The sequence below is a fragment of the Squalius cephalus genome, assembly GCF_949319135.1.
Source record: "Squalius cephalus genome assembly, chromosome: 16".
Classification (NCBI taxonomy): Eukaryota; Metazoa; Chordata; class Actinopteri; order Cypriniformes; family Leuciscidae; genus Squalius; species Squalius cephalus.
In genome coordinates this window covers 3285323-3303418 of record NC_137137.1, presented here as the reverse complement: position 1 = coordinate 3303418, position 18096 = coordinate 3285323, and the positions used below count along the sequence as shown (strand labels likewise).

General features: G+C 36.4%; 1 protein-coding gene across 7 annotated transcripts in view; it reads right to left on the bottom strand.

Annotated features, from left to right (window-relative positions):
* citb (citron rho-interacting serine/threonine kinase b) overlaps positions 1-18096 on the bottom strand; it is a 65752-nt gene that overhangs the window by 26596 nt on the left and 21060 nt on the right. For all 7 annotated transcript variants that reach the window (XM_079897639.1, XM_079897638.1, XM_079897642.1 and 4 more), the window contains 11 exons: positions 15931-16101; positions 15793-15846; positions 15522-15575; positions 14229-14369; positions 11911-12036; positions 10275-10370; positions 9775-9891; positions 7998-8107; positions 5662-5836; positions 3200-3397; positions 1679-1732 (listed from right to left, as the gene is read on the bottom strand). In XM_079897639.1, coding sequence (XP_079753765.1) covers positions 1679-1732; positions 3200-3397; positions 5662-5836; positions 7998-8107; positions 9775-9891; positions 10275-10370; positions 11911-12036; positions 14229-14369; positions 15522-15575; positions 15793-15846; positions 15931-16101 — 1296 coding nt within the window. The remainder of the gene's footprint in view (positions 1-1678; positions 1733-3199; positions 3398-5661; positions 5837-7997; positions 8108-9774; positions 9892-10274; positions 10371-11910; positions 12037-14228; positions 14370-15521; positions 15576-15792; positions 15847-15930; positions 16102-18096) is intronic.

Below are 18096 nucleotides of genomic sequence, written 5' to 3'. Positions count from 1 at the left end.
AAGTGCATAGGAATACAATATTATTTCATACACTTACTGTACAAAATACAGCTCAAAAATTGAGGAGATCAAAGCATGTTTAGCAGAAAGAAGCCGTCACCCAGGGGCTGGGATTATAAGAGCTTACGAAAGACACATGGAAGAGCAAACGCTGCTCTCCTGTCTGAGACTCACAGCAAAGCTTCAGACACTTCAACGCTGAGAAGAACTATTACCCTTAACCAACAGTAATAGTTTCCCGTCTTATCAAAACAAGCCCCTATGTTTTCATTTTAATAAGCCAATGAAATTCTCATTTCCAAGTTTAGAAGTTCATCTGAGCTCCAGTTACAATTGCAAAGGTGTGATGAAGGAGAAATGTAATCTCAGGCCCCGGCGCAGAAGAGGAGATGAGCGCTGGGCCGGGTGAGAATATCGCTTGGGAGATGCTCAAACAGCTTGAGTGTGGGTGGACAGTGAAAGTAGGGCAGAGATGCTCTGAGCTTGATAATAATCAAACACACTCCAGAGGCAAAGCAAACAAAAGCACCTCTTCCTGACATCAACAACTTTCTGGAGGTCTGAAAACAGATGCATTTGATAATGGTGGACGGCGTTATTTCCCACTAACTGTTTTTTTTTGGGGGGGGGGGGTCTTAAAATAACATGATATATTAATATAGTAATCGTTCAATTGTTCAATACCATGATACCATTGCTTGACATGACATCAACAACAGTGTGACATGCTATACTTCATCTACAACTATTTTAAATGTTTCTTTTATAAATATCATACAATACATTCCGCTTTTTATTAACCGGTTTTAATTAAGAGATTATTTGTGTTGAGAGATTATTTGTATAAATTGAACTGGGGGGGGGGGGGGGGGGGGGGCTTGACTAAATGATGCATATCAAAAGCTTGAGGTCATTATATAATATATTTTTTAAAAGGAATTAATACTTTTAATTGGCAAGGATCCGTTAAATTGATTAAAAGCGACAGTAAAAACATGTTACAAAAGATTTCTTTTTCAAATAAATGCTGTTCTTTTGAGCTTTCTAATCATTAGAGTGATTTCTGAAGGATCATGTGACACTGAAGACTGGAGTAATGATGCTGAAAATTCAGCTTTGCATCACAGGAATACATTACATTTTACAATATATATCCAAATAGAAAGCAGTTATTTTAAATAATAATAATAATAATTCACAATATTATAAAATCTTATGTTTTTACTGTATTTCTGATCAAAAAATGCCTTGGTAAGCAGAAGAAGCTTCTTTAAAAACATTTTAAAAAATCTTACAGCCTCAAACTTTTGAACGATAGTTTAATGAACTTTTAAACTAAACGGTTACACCTTATTTCGTCCACTTTAGACATTCTACATACTTTGCAACTACTGTACATGTCGACTAACTCTCATTCGAGTATTAGAAGACTGTTAGGTTAGTAGAATAAGTTGACGTGTAGTTGCAAAGTTACTTATAGTCAGTAGAATGTCTAAATGGGATAGTAAAATAAAAAGTTACAAACTAAAACCTTGATATTAGGGGGAAAAAAGTGCATTTTTATTCAGGGATTTAGTTCCTGTTCTGATGCATGTTCTGCCTGTGCAGGTTAAACGGATGTGGGTCAGATGCTGTCACATTTGATGAGTCAAATACAGAGAAAAGCTCATTTGCATACCGCACAGCTGTCTCGCAGGGCATCAAACTTCCGCTGGATTTCATCCCGATGGGCCTTAAAAAAAGAAACAAAATGAGTGTGAAAATCGGCATGTTTGCAAGAAGTGCACACTCTGGCAGAGAGTTCTGCAGTAAAGTGTGTTTGAGCAGAGCGCTGTGCAATGAACTCGAGTGTCATGACAGGTGTGATGTCATGCATGAGAGCGACTGGGCGCGAGCGCGCACCGCAGAGGAGCGTGGGAAGATGTTTACAGCACACTGAAGATGAGGAGCACAATGAGAAACACATGATTATTCACTACCATGAGACATATATAGGAGATGAGTGGAGTCGGCAATATGATGGGATGAAGTAATATAGATTATATCAACTGCTGCTCCTTCAGAAGCGAGTTTGAAACTTTAGCTTGTCAAGCTACAAACCACTTGGTTAAATTACAGTCAATCTTACTTAACCCTATAAAGCCTACTGTGCCATATTTGATACGCACATTTCTATGGCCTCGAAATTATAGGCATTGCACAAAATCCTCTTCATGCCTTCTGTCGTCTGATTAATAGTTTATGCTTTTTGTGCAAGTAAAATCTTTTAGTATAATTGTAATTGTAATCTACGCTGATTTATATAAAGTAAACATAAGAATAAATTTAATATTTTTAGTAATATTTATTTATAACTTAAGATTTATTTACATAATTTCTTAGAAAAATCATGTTAAAATGTGAGTATCAAAGATGATCTTCGGGCTTTTGAAGAAGGTTTATTTGGTCACATCTCAATCACGTATTGCATTATACGCCTTAAAACTACAGAGATTGATCATAAAACTAAGCATTTAAAGATCATCTTACTAAGACCTACCATTGGCAGATATAGAGAGACGACTGATATTTATATGCATTTTATGTAAGTATCTGCTGATAAAGATCTCAGTGATTTACATTACAAGCATTAAAATGTCATCTTACTTTTTTAAAACATCATATAAATATCAGCATCTGCACCAAAATGCATATTTTTTCCTCAGTTTGAGCCTCTGAATAAAGTCTGAGCTCCATGAGACTATATGAGCCATAAAAGCCTGATGCATTAAATATGATACTCAAGAATAAAACACAAATGCAAACTTTTTTTTTTTCTTCAAAAAACGGTTCCTTTTTTAACTTTTATTTCAAATGTCAGATTTTACATAGTTAAAAATATAAAACTAACCACCATTAAGCTACTTCAAGAAAAACAAAAAAAATGTTTGCCAAGCTATTTAATGTAGCTAATGCAAAAACAATCTACCCTTTTGAAAAAGTAGTTACCTGAACGTTAAGCTACAAAAAAAGTATATATTTATATAACTACATCCTATTAATTAATAACTGTTATGACGTTTTAAAGACATTTTAAACTGCACTATGCTACACTGCAGATCTCAGTAAATCTCAGTCTTAACTTTTGACACTCTGATTAAATTCTGCGTGAGGAAGGAGATGTTCCTCCTGGTTGATTGATCACGATGTCAGCCCTCACCCTGAGGACGGTGATCTCCTCCTCGGCCTCTGCGGTCGTCTCCTCCAGCTCGGTCTTGGCCTGGTGAAGCTGGTTCTCCAGGGCGTGACGTGCCGTCTGCAGGCTGCTGATCTGAGCTTCTCTCTCCTGCAGTGACAGCGTGAGCTCCGACACCTGCCTCTTGATCTCCAGCTTCTGCTCCTCGTGCTCCAGACCCATCTGTGGAGGAACAGAGTTATGGGTGAACCTCTGGGAAACACGCCCAGGGCACATTTCACCCCAGAATCAATTAGTGATTACATTTCGGTCATGACAACTCTCTGAGTGTTTGGCATGGTCATAGATATGACAATGTTGATATGTTTTCGAGACTTGCTACTGCCAATACATACACAACGCGCTGCTATGAGCAAGTAAGACATGCTGCTGCTGTACAATATAGCGTACATGAATTACCCGTAGCAGATCTACTGTATACAGGTGGAGCTGGGGAAGGTGGAGGGTTTCTGAAAGAGCACTGAAACTGCTACAGCAAATGCTGATCAAGTATTTGAAGGTCGAGCCGCTCATTGGCAACTGATACAGCAGGAATCAATCATGATCAATCAATCATCATTTTTATTTTATTTAAATCAACAAATTAAAGGCAGTACAGTAATGGGAATATGAAAAAATGGTTTATATGAAATATGAAAGTAATGGTTTAAAAAATAGACTTCAATTTCTTCTTGCAAAATCTCATTTCTAATTTGATTTTGGGGTGAAATTAAATATGGTTCAGAAATCCCCCCCGAGTACACGAGTGAATATTATTTGTATTGCACTTTTTACAATATACACCATTTCAAAGCTGCTATGCAGAAATTCATGATTATAATATCTTAACACAGGGTTCCCACACCTTAGTTAACTTCAAATTCAAGGACCTTTCAAGGACTTTCCAGGTCCAAATACCCTTAAATATTCCAATAATATGGAATTCAAGGACTTAATGTGGGGACACATTTCAAGTGAGAGCAAGGTTACATCGTGTTACCTTGTAAGATACATTTGTTACAGTTTTGCGCATGTGAACATCATGGCAACGTACAGTACAACACAAAGTACCTCACGTGGGAAACACTTAACATAACGCGTAAATGCGCGTAACAAACGTTAATCAAGCAAGCTAGTGTGCATAGGCCACGAAGTGTTGGCGAAATAACACATTAGCGGACCAGAGGGAATAATATGGAATTTATTCCAGAAAACTTCTTGCACAAAATAAATTCAAGCACTTTCAAGGACCTGTATCTATGCATGTTTATTGATGTATATATTTATAACCTGTATCTATGCTTGTATATCAACTTTCCAGGGCCTTGACATTTTTTTTTCAGATTCACAAACTTTCAAGGATTTCAAGGACCAGTGGGAACCCAGATAACATCTTCATGACATATAGTTGCATTTAACAGATTAGAGTTAGAGCATCAATTTCAAAACGCATAATAATCCTTCATCAACCCCAGTGCAGATTAGAAACTACAGGACAGAGATCTTTCTCTCGTGCCGCTCCAAGGTTATGGAATGAGCTTCCTTTGAGCTTCCACATTAAGCACTTTTAAGAAACTGTTGAAAACCCACCTTTTTAAAATTGCTTACAATGTTTTAAATTGCTTACCATGTTTAAGTGTTAGTTTTATATTGTTTCTTGTATATTCAGGGTTCGAATTACGGGGGGTATTGAAGGGGTCCGACCCCCCTAGATGAGACTTGGACCCTCCCAAAAGGGATGAAATTAATAGTTTGGGGGGTACTGAAAAAAATGTAATAAAATATAATGTTAGCCTAGCTAGTCTATCTGTATTTAGACGCGAGATAGGTCTTCACTCCCGTCCCGAACAACATACGGTGGCGCGCGATTTCTTCACTCCCGAACATACACCACTACAGCAAGTGAAACAATTATTAAAAGATTGTTATGAATTTTAATGTTTGACGTTAACACATGAATCAACGTGATTCATTTCAAAACATTGACGCGAGGGAAGTCACTTACATACAACCTACTTAAACTTGAAATTAATTTCATTTAACTATGATGAGAGAAAAGGGACAGTGGCAGGCATATTTTTGGTGGTAAAAGAACAGTAAGTAGGACATATAACAATTAAGAGACAGGTAATTAAGGCATGAGTGCTGATATATTTAACAAAATGTTAAAGGTGATTTATAATTTTGTGCAATTTCATTCTTAATGTCTTAACAAGAGGGAATCTGCACTAATATTCAGGGAATATTAGTGCAGATTCCCTGAATATTAGTGCAGATTCCCTCTTGTTAAGACATTAAGAATGAAATTGCACTGGGAATTTCGCGTATATTTTATTTGTCTTTTACTCTGTTAACGCTTTGGGTGTAAGAAAATCGCATTATAAATAAAATGTATTATTATAATTATTATTTTGATATTGGGCTGAAATATGGTTCATAATTCTCACCTCTCTGAGTCGGGCCTCTAGTTCCAGCACTCTACTCTTGTTAGCCTGTTCCTGTTGTGTCAGCTTCTCCAGATGTTCCTCCAGCTTTGCATTCTGGGCCTCCAGTTTCCCAGCCTGAGATTCCAGATAGAACTTCTGCTGCCTGAGTTCAGATATCATCTCCTCTTGGGCTTTCCTAAAAGATCATAATCAAGACTTCTAGGAGAAATCCCCCGAGCTGCTGGAAACCCAGCTGTGTTTTGGTTAACCATCATCTCCACACCAGGTCAGCCGAGTTAATCTGACCATGTTGGCCTTGACCTTCCACTGCGGTTCAGCGCTTTTCTACAAGCCTGTCAACCATCAACGCTGATCACTGTGCATCTTTCACAGGATTCATGCACTTCCTTTGTAGTCAAATCAGCTTTCATTAGGGTTTCTAAAACCTAGTAAAGCTGGTTAAACATGGAAGTCCTGCTGGTTAAAGGAACACACCGACTTTTAAACAAATAACTAATATATAAAATATATAATATATAACTAATAAATAAAATTTTTGTACAAATAACAAGGTGACATGAGACACAGCCATCTTCTAACTGTATACATACATATAAATCACTCCGCAGAAGTAGCAGTGCTTCGCCTTCTGAGAATATAGTTCCCAGTATGTATACGGTTAGACGATGGCTGTGTCTCATGTGACCTTGTTATTTGTACACGCTGTGACTATACAAATCACAACATGTTAATAGGAAAATGTTGGCGTTATTTTCTCACTTATTGGGAGCAGTATGCTAGCTGGAGTCATTTACCTCCAGTCTTTGTGCTAAGCTAGGCTAGCGGTGGGTGCGTCAGACAGGGTTAAGGCACGCACAGAGATGCGAAGGGTATGGACTTATCTAACTCTGGGGGATACGGTGAATAAGCTAAAGTCCCAAAAAGTCGGCGTGTTCCTTTAAGCTAGCCTGGGGTGCGTTTCCCGTACAACAACGTAATTCGCTGCTTCACTACCACAGTACGATGCATCGTTGAAGAAATCAACTAGATAGTCACAAATGTTTCCCAAAATCGCATTGTCGCAAATTGGTCGTTCAACCATGTTTAATGAATCTGTTTAAAATCAAATTGATGCTAGATGTTTAGCTATAAATTACGGACATGGCATCTGAGGACTATTACTCATTTTTCTCAGTTATTTTGCTTTATTTCCAGATTCAATCATTAGCTCTTTCTTACGCAGTAACGTAGAGCACTCTTCAAAAACGACGCTTCAAATCTCTTGACAAACTTAAAGACATCAAAGATATAGATTGCACTGAATGTCAGCTTTCTTATTTTGCTCAAGATAAGGATTTATTTAAGTCCACATGTCATGCAAACAAGAAACTCTGCTTCTAACCACAGGTTGAGATCTGTCGTTCCAAACACACAACTTTGCGATGCTGTTTGCGAATGTTCGTTAGAACGATGGTTTCGGGAAACACCGACTCGTTGAACTATGCTGATAACGACAGAACTTGCGACCATAGTTGGCTAACGATGCCTTTGGGAAACACACCCCTGGTGGAGACATCATTAGCACACCAGCATCTAAAACACAACACACACTCTCTATGTTGTTCTTTTTCAGCAGGGATAATATGAAGCTGCTATGAAAGCCTTAATATAATGCAAATACTAGGTCATCGTTCATTAACTTTGTGCTTAACCCAGAAAATCTGCCTTCATGGCACATTAGCCTGAAATTAACCTTTACATTCACCCATTTCAAATACAAATATCCATGGTTCGTTCATGTGAATGGCATACTATTATGTGAGAGCACGAGATCGTTGCAAAAAAGTAAAGTGACTGTATCAGACATCTACACTTGACCTCTAATGCAAACTACTTATAAAGAATACCATGGTATTTGTCCAAACAAATGAGTCTTACTGTGTATTTTACCACTCTATGTGGCACAGCATGAAGCAGAATGGCTGATTGCTTTTATATAACAACAGGCAACTGCAATATGATTAAAGATAAATATTCAATAAATAATTAAGGGCCAGGTGCACTAACAGCACAAACCCTCTTTTGGCATTAAAAAACTACAGTCAGGATTTACTAAAGACACGCAGTGGGAAAATTAGCACTGAAAAATTAAGAAATTTTTGTGGCTGGCCTTATTGAATATGCATTTAGCATATATGCATACAACATTTATGGGAGGAGAGTATTTAAATGAATCATCCAAGGTGATTTACTAAGGTTTGCGCTAGTCAAGTTACTGGTATTTGCACCATTATTTAACGTCTTAACCCATATCACTGAATCATCTCCAGTGTACATGGTCATGCATGTGAACTCACATGTTTTTCTGCGTGTAAAGGCTGCTGTTGGCTGCCAGTTTGTTGGCCTCGGACAGCTCAGCGATTCTCTGCTCCAGATTGGTCATCTTTGACTCCATGGCATTGATCGTCTAGAGTCATTGATGAGTAAATTACACCACATCATTCAGAGTAGAACCTTGGTTAACAAGTATGCTGTATACACGTAATAGATTCCAAAGAAACTCGATGTACTAAAATAACTAAAACTGAAATAAAAATTAATACAAACTATATAGACATATTTAAATAAATCTAATAAAAATGACAAAAACATAAAACAACAAAAAACTTAAACTAAAATTGAAAAAATAAAAACTAACTCAAACTATAATAGTATCTCAATGATACTAAAATAACACTGGTGCAGAGAACCAATTCGATTAATAAGTCAATTCGAGTTTTTCATTTCATTACCAACTTTTCACTTGACCTTTTTAAAGCAAAGTTTATCAGAAAAATATTTGATCGCTACATGCAAAGTTTTAAATGTATTATTTACTGTATGATTAGAAACAGGCAGGGCATTACTGCCTGACGCACATACTAATAATGAGTTATTAACTCATTTCCTTTATTTAATATAATTTTATTTTTTAGAACTTTTTTTAAACTTGCTTTTGTCTTTCATATTACTTCTTTTTTTATTGTTTGTTTTTAATGTCTGTAACTCTTTGGATGTAAAGCACTTTGTGAAGTTTGCTCTAGAAATAAAAAATACGTATTTACTTTAGGGCTGTCAAACGATTAATCGCGATTAATCACATCCAAAATAAAAGTTTGTTTTTACATAATATATGTGTGTGTACGGTGTATAATTATTTTCTATATATAAATACACACACATGCATGTATATATTTAAGAAATATTTGCATGTATATACTGTGTAATACAGTATTTTCTTTATTTTCTTTTTTTTTTCTTCTTTGTGACGATTTAGGGAAATAGAAAAAAAAGGGAAAGGGAAAAGAGAAAAGAAGGGAAGGAAAAGGGGAAAGAAGAGGGAAAAAAGGAGAAAAAAGAAATATAACCATGTATAAGACATTGGCAGCTTTACTGATTATGTTTTGTAAATGCACTGGGATAGGCGCAATAAGCTTTTGCTTCTGCCTATTCCATTTCAGACTTTATGTTGATTTATGTCATCATTTGTTAAATGTTTAAATGTCTGAATAAAAATAAATCTGAATCTGAATCTGAATCTGTGTATATATATTTATATTATATATAATTTATATTATATATAAATATTTTATATATAAATAACACATTTTTCTTAAATATATATGCATGTGTGTGTATTTATATATAGAAAATAATTATACTCCATACACACACATATATTATGTAAACACAAACTTTTATTTTGGATGCGATTAATCGCGATTAATCGTTTGACAGCCCTAATTTACTTATTTTCAAATATATATATATATATATATATATATATATATATATAAAAAGTTAGATAGTTCCAATAGTTTTTGCTGTTGTAGTGAATCATGACATTTTACTGGTATTGGTACCGACTACAGAAATGTTGGTATTGTGACAATACAAGAGTAGTATTACAGTAAACCATGCTGGTCTTTTCAGTAAAGTACATGCTTATTTGTTATTTTGCAGATGTTTTTATGTAAATTGACTGATTTACTAGAAGGAAAGCGCTCACTTAGAATGATTCTCTTGCACAAGGATCAGTGTTAGGTCAACTAAAATACACTAGGCTCTCAGGAAAAGCGAAATAGCATGTGGTACCGCTGTCTGGTCACTGATCACTTTTCCCCGCTCGCGAGCCTCCTCCTCAAAAGCGCTCTGCTTGGACTCCAGCAATTCCTTCTCAGCCAAATCAGCCTTCATTTGAGTCTCTAACACCTACAAAACACACAAGCACTGGGTTATTACTGTACACCTGACAAATGAACGGAGACTACCTTCAAAATGAGGCCTTTAAAAGCTTAATCTGAATCCAAAGACAAACACAAGTCAGGATATTTTATTCAGTCGCTATAAATTTAATAACGAGCATTAAAGCTGGAGTATATTAGTCCTGTGCAAACGCCACGATGGAGGTAAACCGCTCTGTTGACTCTGTGAAACATCACTGATATTTGTCAGGAGCAGGTGTGTGTGTGTGTGTGTGTGTGTGTGTGTGTGTGTGTGTGTGTGTGTGTGTGTGTGTGTGTGTGTGTGTGTGTGTGTGTGTGTGTGTGTGTGTGTGTGTGTGTGTGTGTGTGTGTGTGTGCATTTGGCCCGACCTTGATCTTGTCTTCGTAAAGCTTTTCCTTCTGTTCCAGGTGTGCTTCCATTCGCTGTGCTGTCGCCTGCGTGTCACGCAAGTTCTCTTCCAGCTCCTGTGGAGGAACAGTTTATTGCTCAGTTATGTTTCATTTACTGTGAGCATTGCCTTGTTTCAGATGTTTCTCCTAAAATTTCAAGGAGAAATACAATTCTAATTTAAATAAATGAGACATGAAATTAATGTAGACAGCAGGATTAAGCAGAATTAAGAAGAATTGGATGGCAAATGTTTAAAAGATTTCTAAATTTTGATTGCAGAAAGGTAAATCTGAGTACAGATTACTAGGGGTTTTTTTATTTCTTAATTTCTTAAAAAAGCAAGAGAGTAATTTCACTGGTGCAAAGGAAAAATAATAGGTCATTTTTAAAATTGTTAACATATTTCATTAACGGGTCATCAGCAGTGTTATTTTAGTATTACTATAATAGTATTTATTAATATTATGAATTAGCTTTCATTTTTATATTTTCATTTTACATTTAAATTTTTGTTTATTTTATTAATTTTGTTATGTGCTTTTGTCATTTTTATTACATTATTTAAAGTAATAAAAAATATTTCCCATTTTAGTCATTTTGTTATGTGTTTGTCATTTTATTATATCTATTTTTAAATATTTCTGTTTAGCTGTAATTTATTTGTATTTCCATTTTAGTAATTTTAGTACTTAAACTTTATTTATTTCAGTTAGGCAACATTTCACATTTTCAAAAGTTGTTTTTTAAGATGATGTTTTTCATCCTATATTTATGTTTTTATTAATCTTTATTTTTCAAGATTGTCTGGACAAAGTAAGTAGCAGATGCCTTTATCCAAACACAACATGTTAAGCCTGACATGAAATAATAGTCAGAAATCTATTTTTTCAGAATCTTCTTTTTTTTTTATTGAACAGTTCATTGAACCTTTACACAATTTTTTTTTTTTTAAGTTTGTAAATGTATTTTGTCGAGTATCATGTTTGGTATTTTGTAGTATTTTAAATTAAACTTAAAAAAAATTATTTCAGTCATATACACCATTTCAGTTTTTTAAGTTTAAGTTTTTCATCTAATATTTCAAGTTTATTTAAGATTTATTTCAATAAATGAAAATTATTTAAAACTGGTTTCCGTTTCGTTTGTAAGCACTTGTTAATTATGACTAAATCATAAAAATCAATAATGCACAATGTAAATCATCAGGTTTAAAACACATCGTCATTGTGACACACATGACCATGGCCAAAGACTGAGATGATCCACTCCTGCAATCTGTCACTTTTGGAGCCGTGACAGGGCCAGAGAGCATGCTGGGAGCTGAGGAAAAGAAGCAGTGTAACTGCCAGGCTAAGCAGGTTGAAGAAAAACGAATAAAAGCAGAAAGTCTGTGTTTAATGCAACCGTGAGTGTTTGAGGAGGTGTATCGCGCGTGACTAATAAGTGTTACGCGTCTTAATTAAGTAGCTTTACTGCAAGCATGTGACACCTCCATCTCATCGACATGTGGCGTCCTCATCGCTCCAGTGTTTACCTGTTTGTTTGTGTGTGTGTTTCAGATACAGTATGTGTAAATCAGCGGGAGTTCAGAGCTCACTGGAGTCTCAGTCTTACCATGATTTTATCGGCCATCTGTTGGATCTGCTGTGACTTGGTCTGAATGTCTTCTTTCAGTTTAGTTTCTCTCCGTTCCACCATCTCCAGTCTCTTCACCTGGTTCTCCAGGGTTTTCCTACCATCCTGTTACATCCAAAAAACAATAAATATCTCACACTGATGATGCATTGCCATGTTATTCAGGCAGCTTACGCTGAAAAAATTAGCTTTGTGTGAAAACAACGAAATTAATTGATTTTACTCAAGTCATAAAAATTACTTATATCACTGAATCAACATAAATACATTAAGTTGCACCAACAAAATCATATTTAAAAGTTACAGTTGATCAGAATTTGGTCCTGAAACAATATTTAGTTTAGATATTGACAATATTTAGTTCCATTGTTAAAATGGAAATTTACATCAGAATATTCATCAACAATGAACCAATCAGTTTGAGGCTAAACATCAGCAACAGTGGATCGCAATGGATGATTTGAGTCGTTTATGTTTCCATTTTTGCATTTGGCAGATGCTTTTATCCAAAGCGACAAACATTGCATTCAAGGTCTAAAAAAAGTTTTCAGTTCATGCATTCCTTGAGAATATACGTTTGTTTGTTTGTTTTTAACGCCATGCCAGCTTCTGGGTATTGTCATGATGAGAAAAATTTATGGAAGAACTATATCAGATTTTTCAAATCTATTTTTGCTAAAAACTCTAAAGGCCGGTTCACACCAAGGATGATAACTATAGTGATAACGATAAAGATATACTGTAGTTCTAAAAATCATTCAAAATATAAAAGAATGAACACACCACAACTATAATGATAACGGCACAGAGAAAAGATATCAGAATATCACAGACAATCAGAATCCATACTGCCTTAAAGAGCTGGAGCATGGGATATATCACTAGCCTGGCTCCGCCCTCCTACGTACTTCAGCTCAATTTTCATTTTCCTTCAGTACGTCGTCAGGGTTTGCGGTATATACTTGGGTTTTCTCCGGCCAAATTTTTGGCGGTCCAATCAGCGAACAGAGGGAGCTGCTGAGAACGATGACGTTGAGGTGCGCTAGTTTGAGTTGTAGACACGTCCCGACCAAACGTTAGAGATTGGTTATGGCAGATCCAGAGTGGCTCTGGGCAGATCCAATAGTTTTAAACTTCAACAGAGTAAACTTGTACAAGAGTCTGGTAGGACCAGGCTAATATTTCACCGCTGGAAAGATGAATCTGTATTTAAATTGGGTCATTTATGTAGTAGAAATGTGAAATTATTTTAGAAGTTGGTGCCTTCTAGACTGAGAAAAGCCAGAAAATTTATTTTTGGCTCATGTGGATGAAAGACAACAACTCCCAGAATGCACTTGCTTCGCTGCACTACGAGGACACTCCCAAGCCACGCCTACCGGTTACAGAGGGCAGTATCGGAAGAAATAACACAACTAGGCTACTAGTCGACTCGAAACTGAAAAGACGGCGTTTTATCGTGAGATCCCCCTATGGGCGGGTTGAACACATGCGGGACGAGCTCCTCCTACTGGCTGGAGTCTCTCGCCTCTGGACAAAACGCGCCCAATGACGCTAAATGACGATTTTTCGTCATTGGAGGTTTTTTCCCAGACACACAATACAGAAATCTCTCGTCTCAGGGGGACATGAGGGAGGGAAGCACGGCATTCGAAAATACTACAGAGTTTCTACTGATACAAAGATTAAAGGTGCTAATATAGTAGTTATCTTATAGTTATCACTCTTAGTGTGAACGGGCCTTAAAACTATATTTGGTTTAACTTTGTTAAAAAGTGTTAAGTGTATAAAAAGTTTCTCACGGCGTTATAAACAGCACCATCTAATAAAATATGGATCAGGGATAAAGAATTTTGACAAAACGAACATGTTGGTGGATCTTCTCCTAGTATTAAAGACTTGTGTGTCATTCTGGAACGGCCTATTCAGCAACTGGTATAAATAATCTGGTCCCATCGATTTAAAACAATGATAGAAACTTCTTCTCCCAACTTTGGGACTGATTTCATGGAGTTGGTTCATGGTTTATAGATCCCACTTGTTTGCCATTTGTTATCAATACAAGAATGTATTATGTATTCGATCCATATTAGATCCATATTTGGGGGTACTGTGCAATTTTGAATGTCTTCCCTGTGAATCAAACCCATAACATACTAGTGTTTGAGCTACAGGAATTGTTTCCTACTTATTCTCTGTGTAATAATAATAAAGTTGAATCTAATCTAATCATAATCATCATGATATTTGTAAATAAAGCCTGTGTAATTGAGTCAGATCGCTGGAGTTGCTGTGACCTCAGTCTCTCGCAGGCGTCTGCGCAGGCTGTCGGTGGAGTCCTCTTTAGTCTGCAGACGCTCCAGGTCTCGCTCCAAACGCTCTTTAGCATGACGAACGTTCTGCAGGAGATCCGTGGCTTCTGTGCTCGCCTTCACGGCCTGGAAGAAAAGGAAGCTGCCACGTAAAAAATGTGTACTGAAAATGCTACAGTAAAAACATTTTGGTTAACTGAATATTAATCAGAAAACAGGAAAAAATGGTTGACTGTAAATGATCTTACCATATATGAGAGTGTTTAATGTTTAATTTTGGCCTTGCATGTAATTTTACTGTAAAATACTGTCAATTGTATTGTTTTTGGAAGAACAAACCATATCATTTCAAATGAAAAACAGTGAAAGGGCAGTTTCTTTTCTTTTTATTTCATTATGGTGTTTCATGTTACATTTTCTGAAATGTAGTTCATGTTTATTGCATGTATTGTTTATTAAAGCTGCTCTGATGCTGTTTTGCGTGTGATTACTGATGTCTATATACGAGTATTGGCCATGCTTTATGGACAGTATTATTCATCATGTGGCTTGCTGTTTTACCACCTGTATTATTATGGTGGTTATCACATTTTAAGGTAATAAGTAGATTTTGGTATTTTAACATTATATCACTTAATTAAATATACAGTTAAAGTTGTAAAATAAACAGCCACCAATATGCCATTCTGTAATACCGGAAACATTGTCACTGTGTTTTTATGGTGAATTTCTGGTAACTGTGGCTAACAGATTTACTGTAAATGACACTGTTACGCTATAAATATCAATCATAGATATCATAGATCATCTATCCATGGCAAGTCAAGTCAAATTTCTATAGTGCTTTATACAATACAGACTGTTTCAAAGCAGCTTCACATGAAAAATTCATCAACTATGCAATAAATTCAATTTCAGCTGTAAAGGAGCTCTTCAGAAAGTAAGTGTCATTATTCTGCTCAATTTAGTTAACTGTGTCAATGTTGCAAAGTTCATCTATTATGAAACGAGTTCAATTCAGTTATAAAATAGCTAGATCCAGAGAAGATAATGGTGTCTTTATTCAGCTCAAGTCAGTTCAATGTTGATTCAGTTCAGTTCAATAACAGTGTTGAAGTTGCAAAGTCAGTGTCATTATCAAGCTCAATTCAGTTCAAATTTTGTTCTCATGCTATAGTGTCAATGCAGTAAATATTACCGAATATTAATTTAAAACAAACATAATAAATGTTTCAGATCTTCAAGCAGTGCTGAATTGGAAATAAATGTACACGGTACCTTGGCAAGCTTCTCCTGGAGTTCTTCGGTCTTCACTTGTTGCTCTGCATTGGTCTGAGACATTTACAAATAAAGAAGCTTAAATACAAAAACAGCTGCATTAGCAATTTGATGAAAAACAGCATGAATTTCTGGGCCAGACTGGTTCATTCTAGTTCATGCTATATTGTTGGTTATACAAGCACTAAATATGTTGGTCTTCTCAACAGTTTGTCTGCAAAAGGTAAATGGAAATAATGAGTTGTTATTGGTGATGTGGGACTGGATGTACCTTCTGTAATTTGGTCAGAAGCTCCTCCATCTCAGCTTTGCCTTGTTCTTTAGCCTGAAAAAACAGAAAAATATAGACTGATCAAACCTCGTCTAGCGTGCATCAGCTGGACAGCTCTTGTTTTGAAGTTGAACGAACCTTCTGAATCTTCTGCTGGTATTCCACAGCCTTCCTCTTGAGCTCCTCGCTGGTCTGACGGGACTCTTTCAGCTCAGATTCGTACAGGTCACTGCGACGGCGAGCAGCGGACAGGTTCTCTTCCAGCTGACGAATAGACACTCGCATTTCCTCCAGCTGAGCGTGGTACTCCTGCAGGGTCATTAATTGTTAAAATAGCACTTTAGTTTCTCTGTGTCCATGTCTATCAGAAAGAACAGAAACAATGTGTCTATTATTTAGTTCATACACTCTTAAAAAATAAAGGAGATTTTCTCTGCAATGCCATAGAAGAACCATTTTTTGGTTCCCCAATGAAACTTTCAGGCATCACTTTTTAAAAGAACCATTTTTTATTAATGTAAAGAACATTTTAATAATCTAACGAACCTTTTTCCACTGTAAAAAACCTCATTGAACACTCAAACTAAGCAAAGACATGCAATTTGGTGCCGATGCTGATATTTTTATGGCCAATAAGTAAGATGAAATTCTGATGCTTGTAATGTAGATCAGTGAGATCTTTATTACAGCACAGCAGATACTTAGATAAAATGCGTATGAATATCAGTCATCACTATACATCTGCCAATGTAAAGTCTAGGTAACATGATATAAATGCTTAGTTTTATGATCAAATCTGTAGTTTTAAAAAGTATAATGCAATGCAATGCAATGATGATTGATAGATGAACAAATAAACCTTCCTCAAAAGCCCTTGGCTCAGATTTGATACTCATATTTTAACATGATTCTTGTAAAAAATGATGTATAGATAATCATGTAAACCTGAGTTGTTTCAGTCTAGTAAGTGTTCATCTTGAAATATTACTGACAGTGATAATATAAAAGTTATTCTTATGGTACATCAGTGCAGATTTCACATCAAAAAGACACGAGATCCACAAGCTGAGGGTGAACGTTTGTATAGTTACACTTAAAGGCCTTTTACTTGCTAAAAAAAAGACAATCAGAGGACAGAAGGCAATGTAGTAGATTGTGTGCAACAGGTTTTAAGCAACGTTTTGACTAAACTAATAGTTTAGAGGCCTTAGATGTTTCGTATCAAATATTATACTGTAGGCTTTATAGAGTAGAGTTAATATGTTTAGTGATTGTTTAATATCCTTGAGCTTTAACAGACACGCCATCACCCATATGGGAGAGAAGTATTACAAAAAGTATAAACGATTCCAGTGAAGTACTTGGTTAACAGTTTTGTGCAAAATGGCAGAATCAAATGAAACAGGCGAATTAGAAGACCTTGTGAGAACATGAGAGGAGAGAGGAGATGAAATCAGTCTGAGTAACCGACCATGTGATACAGAGAGAGACCAGCACATGAAAAGCAGAGCGGAGAAGTGGATAAATAAGTGTGCTGAGTGGGTGAAAGGGCAGAGAGTGGGCGAATGCAGTGAGTGTGCCAGTCCGAGTCTGATCGGCTCTGGTCTTTTCATCAGCCATTAGCTACAGGTCACAAATCGCATGCGTTACGAAGCCATAATCGTCTAACGAGATGTCTTACGGCATTTTATGATAAATGGAAGTCTTGAGCTAACTGGAGGGGAAAAGGAAATCCGGCGCGACAAGCATAGAAGATACAATCAGTAACTGCCTCTGTTTATTAAACATTGTAGTAAAGGATGTTAAACCGTGGGGAAAGGGACATTTCACACTTTTAATATAGAAAGCGGGGTTAATCATGTAACATAGGCCAGTAATAGCTGTGCGTGTAAACCTCACTCCCCTGGCCTCAAGAGGCGTTCTGGCGGTAGAGGCTGCGGTCTTTAGCGTCCGTACAATGCAGTGTTAGACAGTGACGTGCTTTGGACGGTGACGGAAACGCCATGCATTGTATAAACAGTTGCTGTGTCCGAAATCGCCCCCCCACAGCTATTTGTGTCCAAAACCATAGTGTGCGTTATGGAGTGCACACACACACACACACCCCCCCCCCCCCCCCCCCATTAACCCATGAGACCCTCTGAAAGCCTCAAAAGCAAAATTTGAAGGGGGTCTCAAATTTTGTCAAAAATAAATAAATAATAATATATATTTTATTGTCACCACTGTTATCTTCGTTTACAAAAACTATTACGAAAAATGTACTACATTGACGACCTTTTTCCCCCTGACTAGGACTAAGAC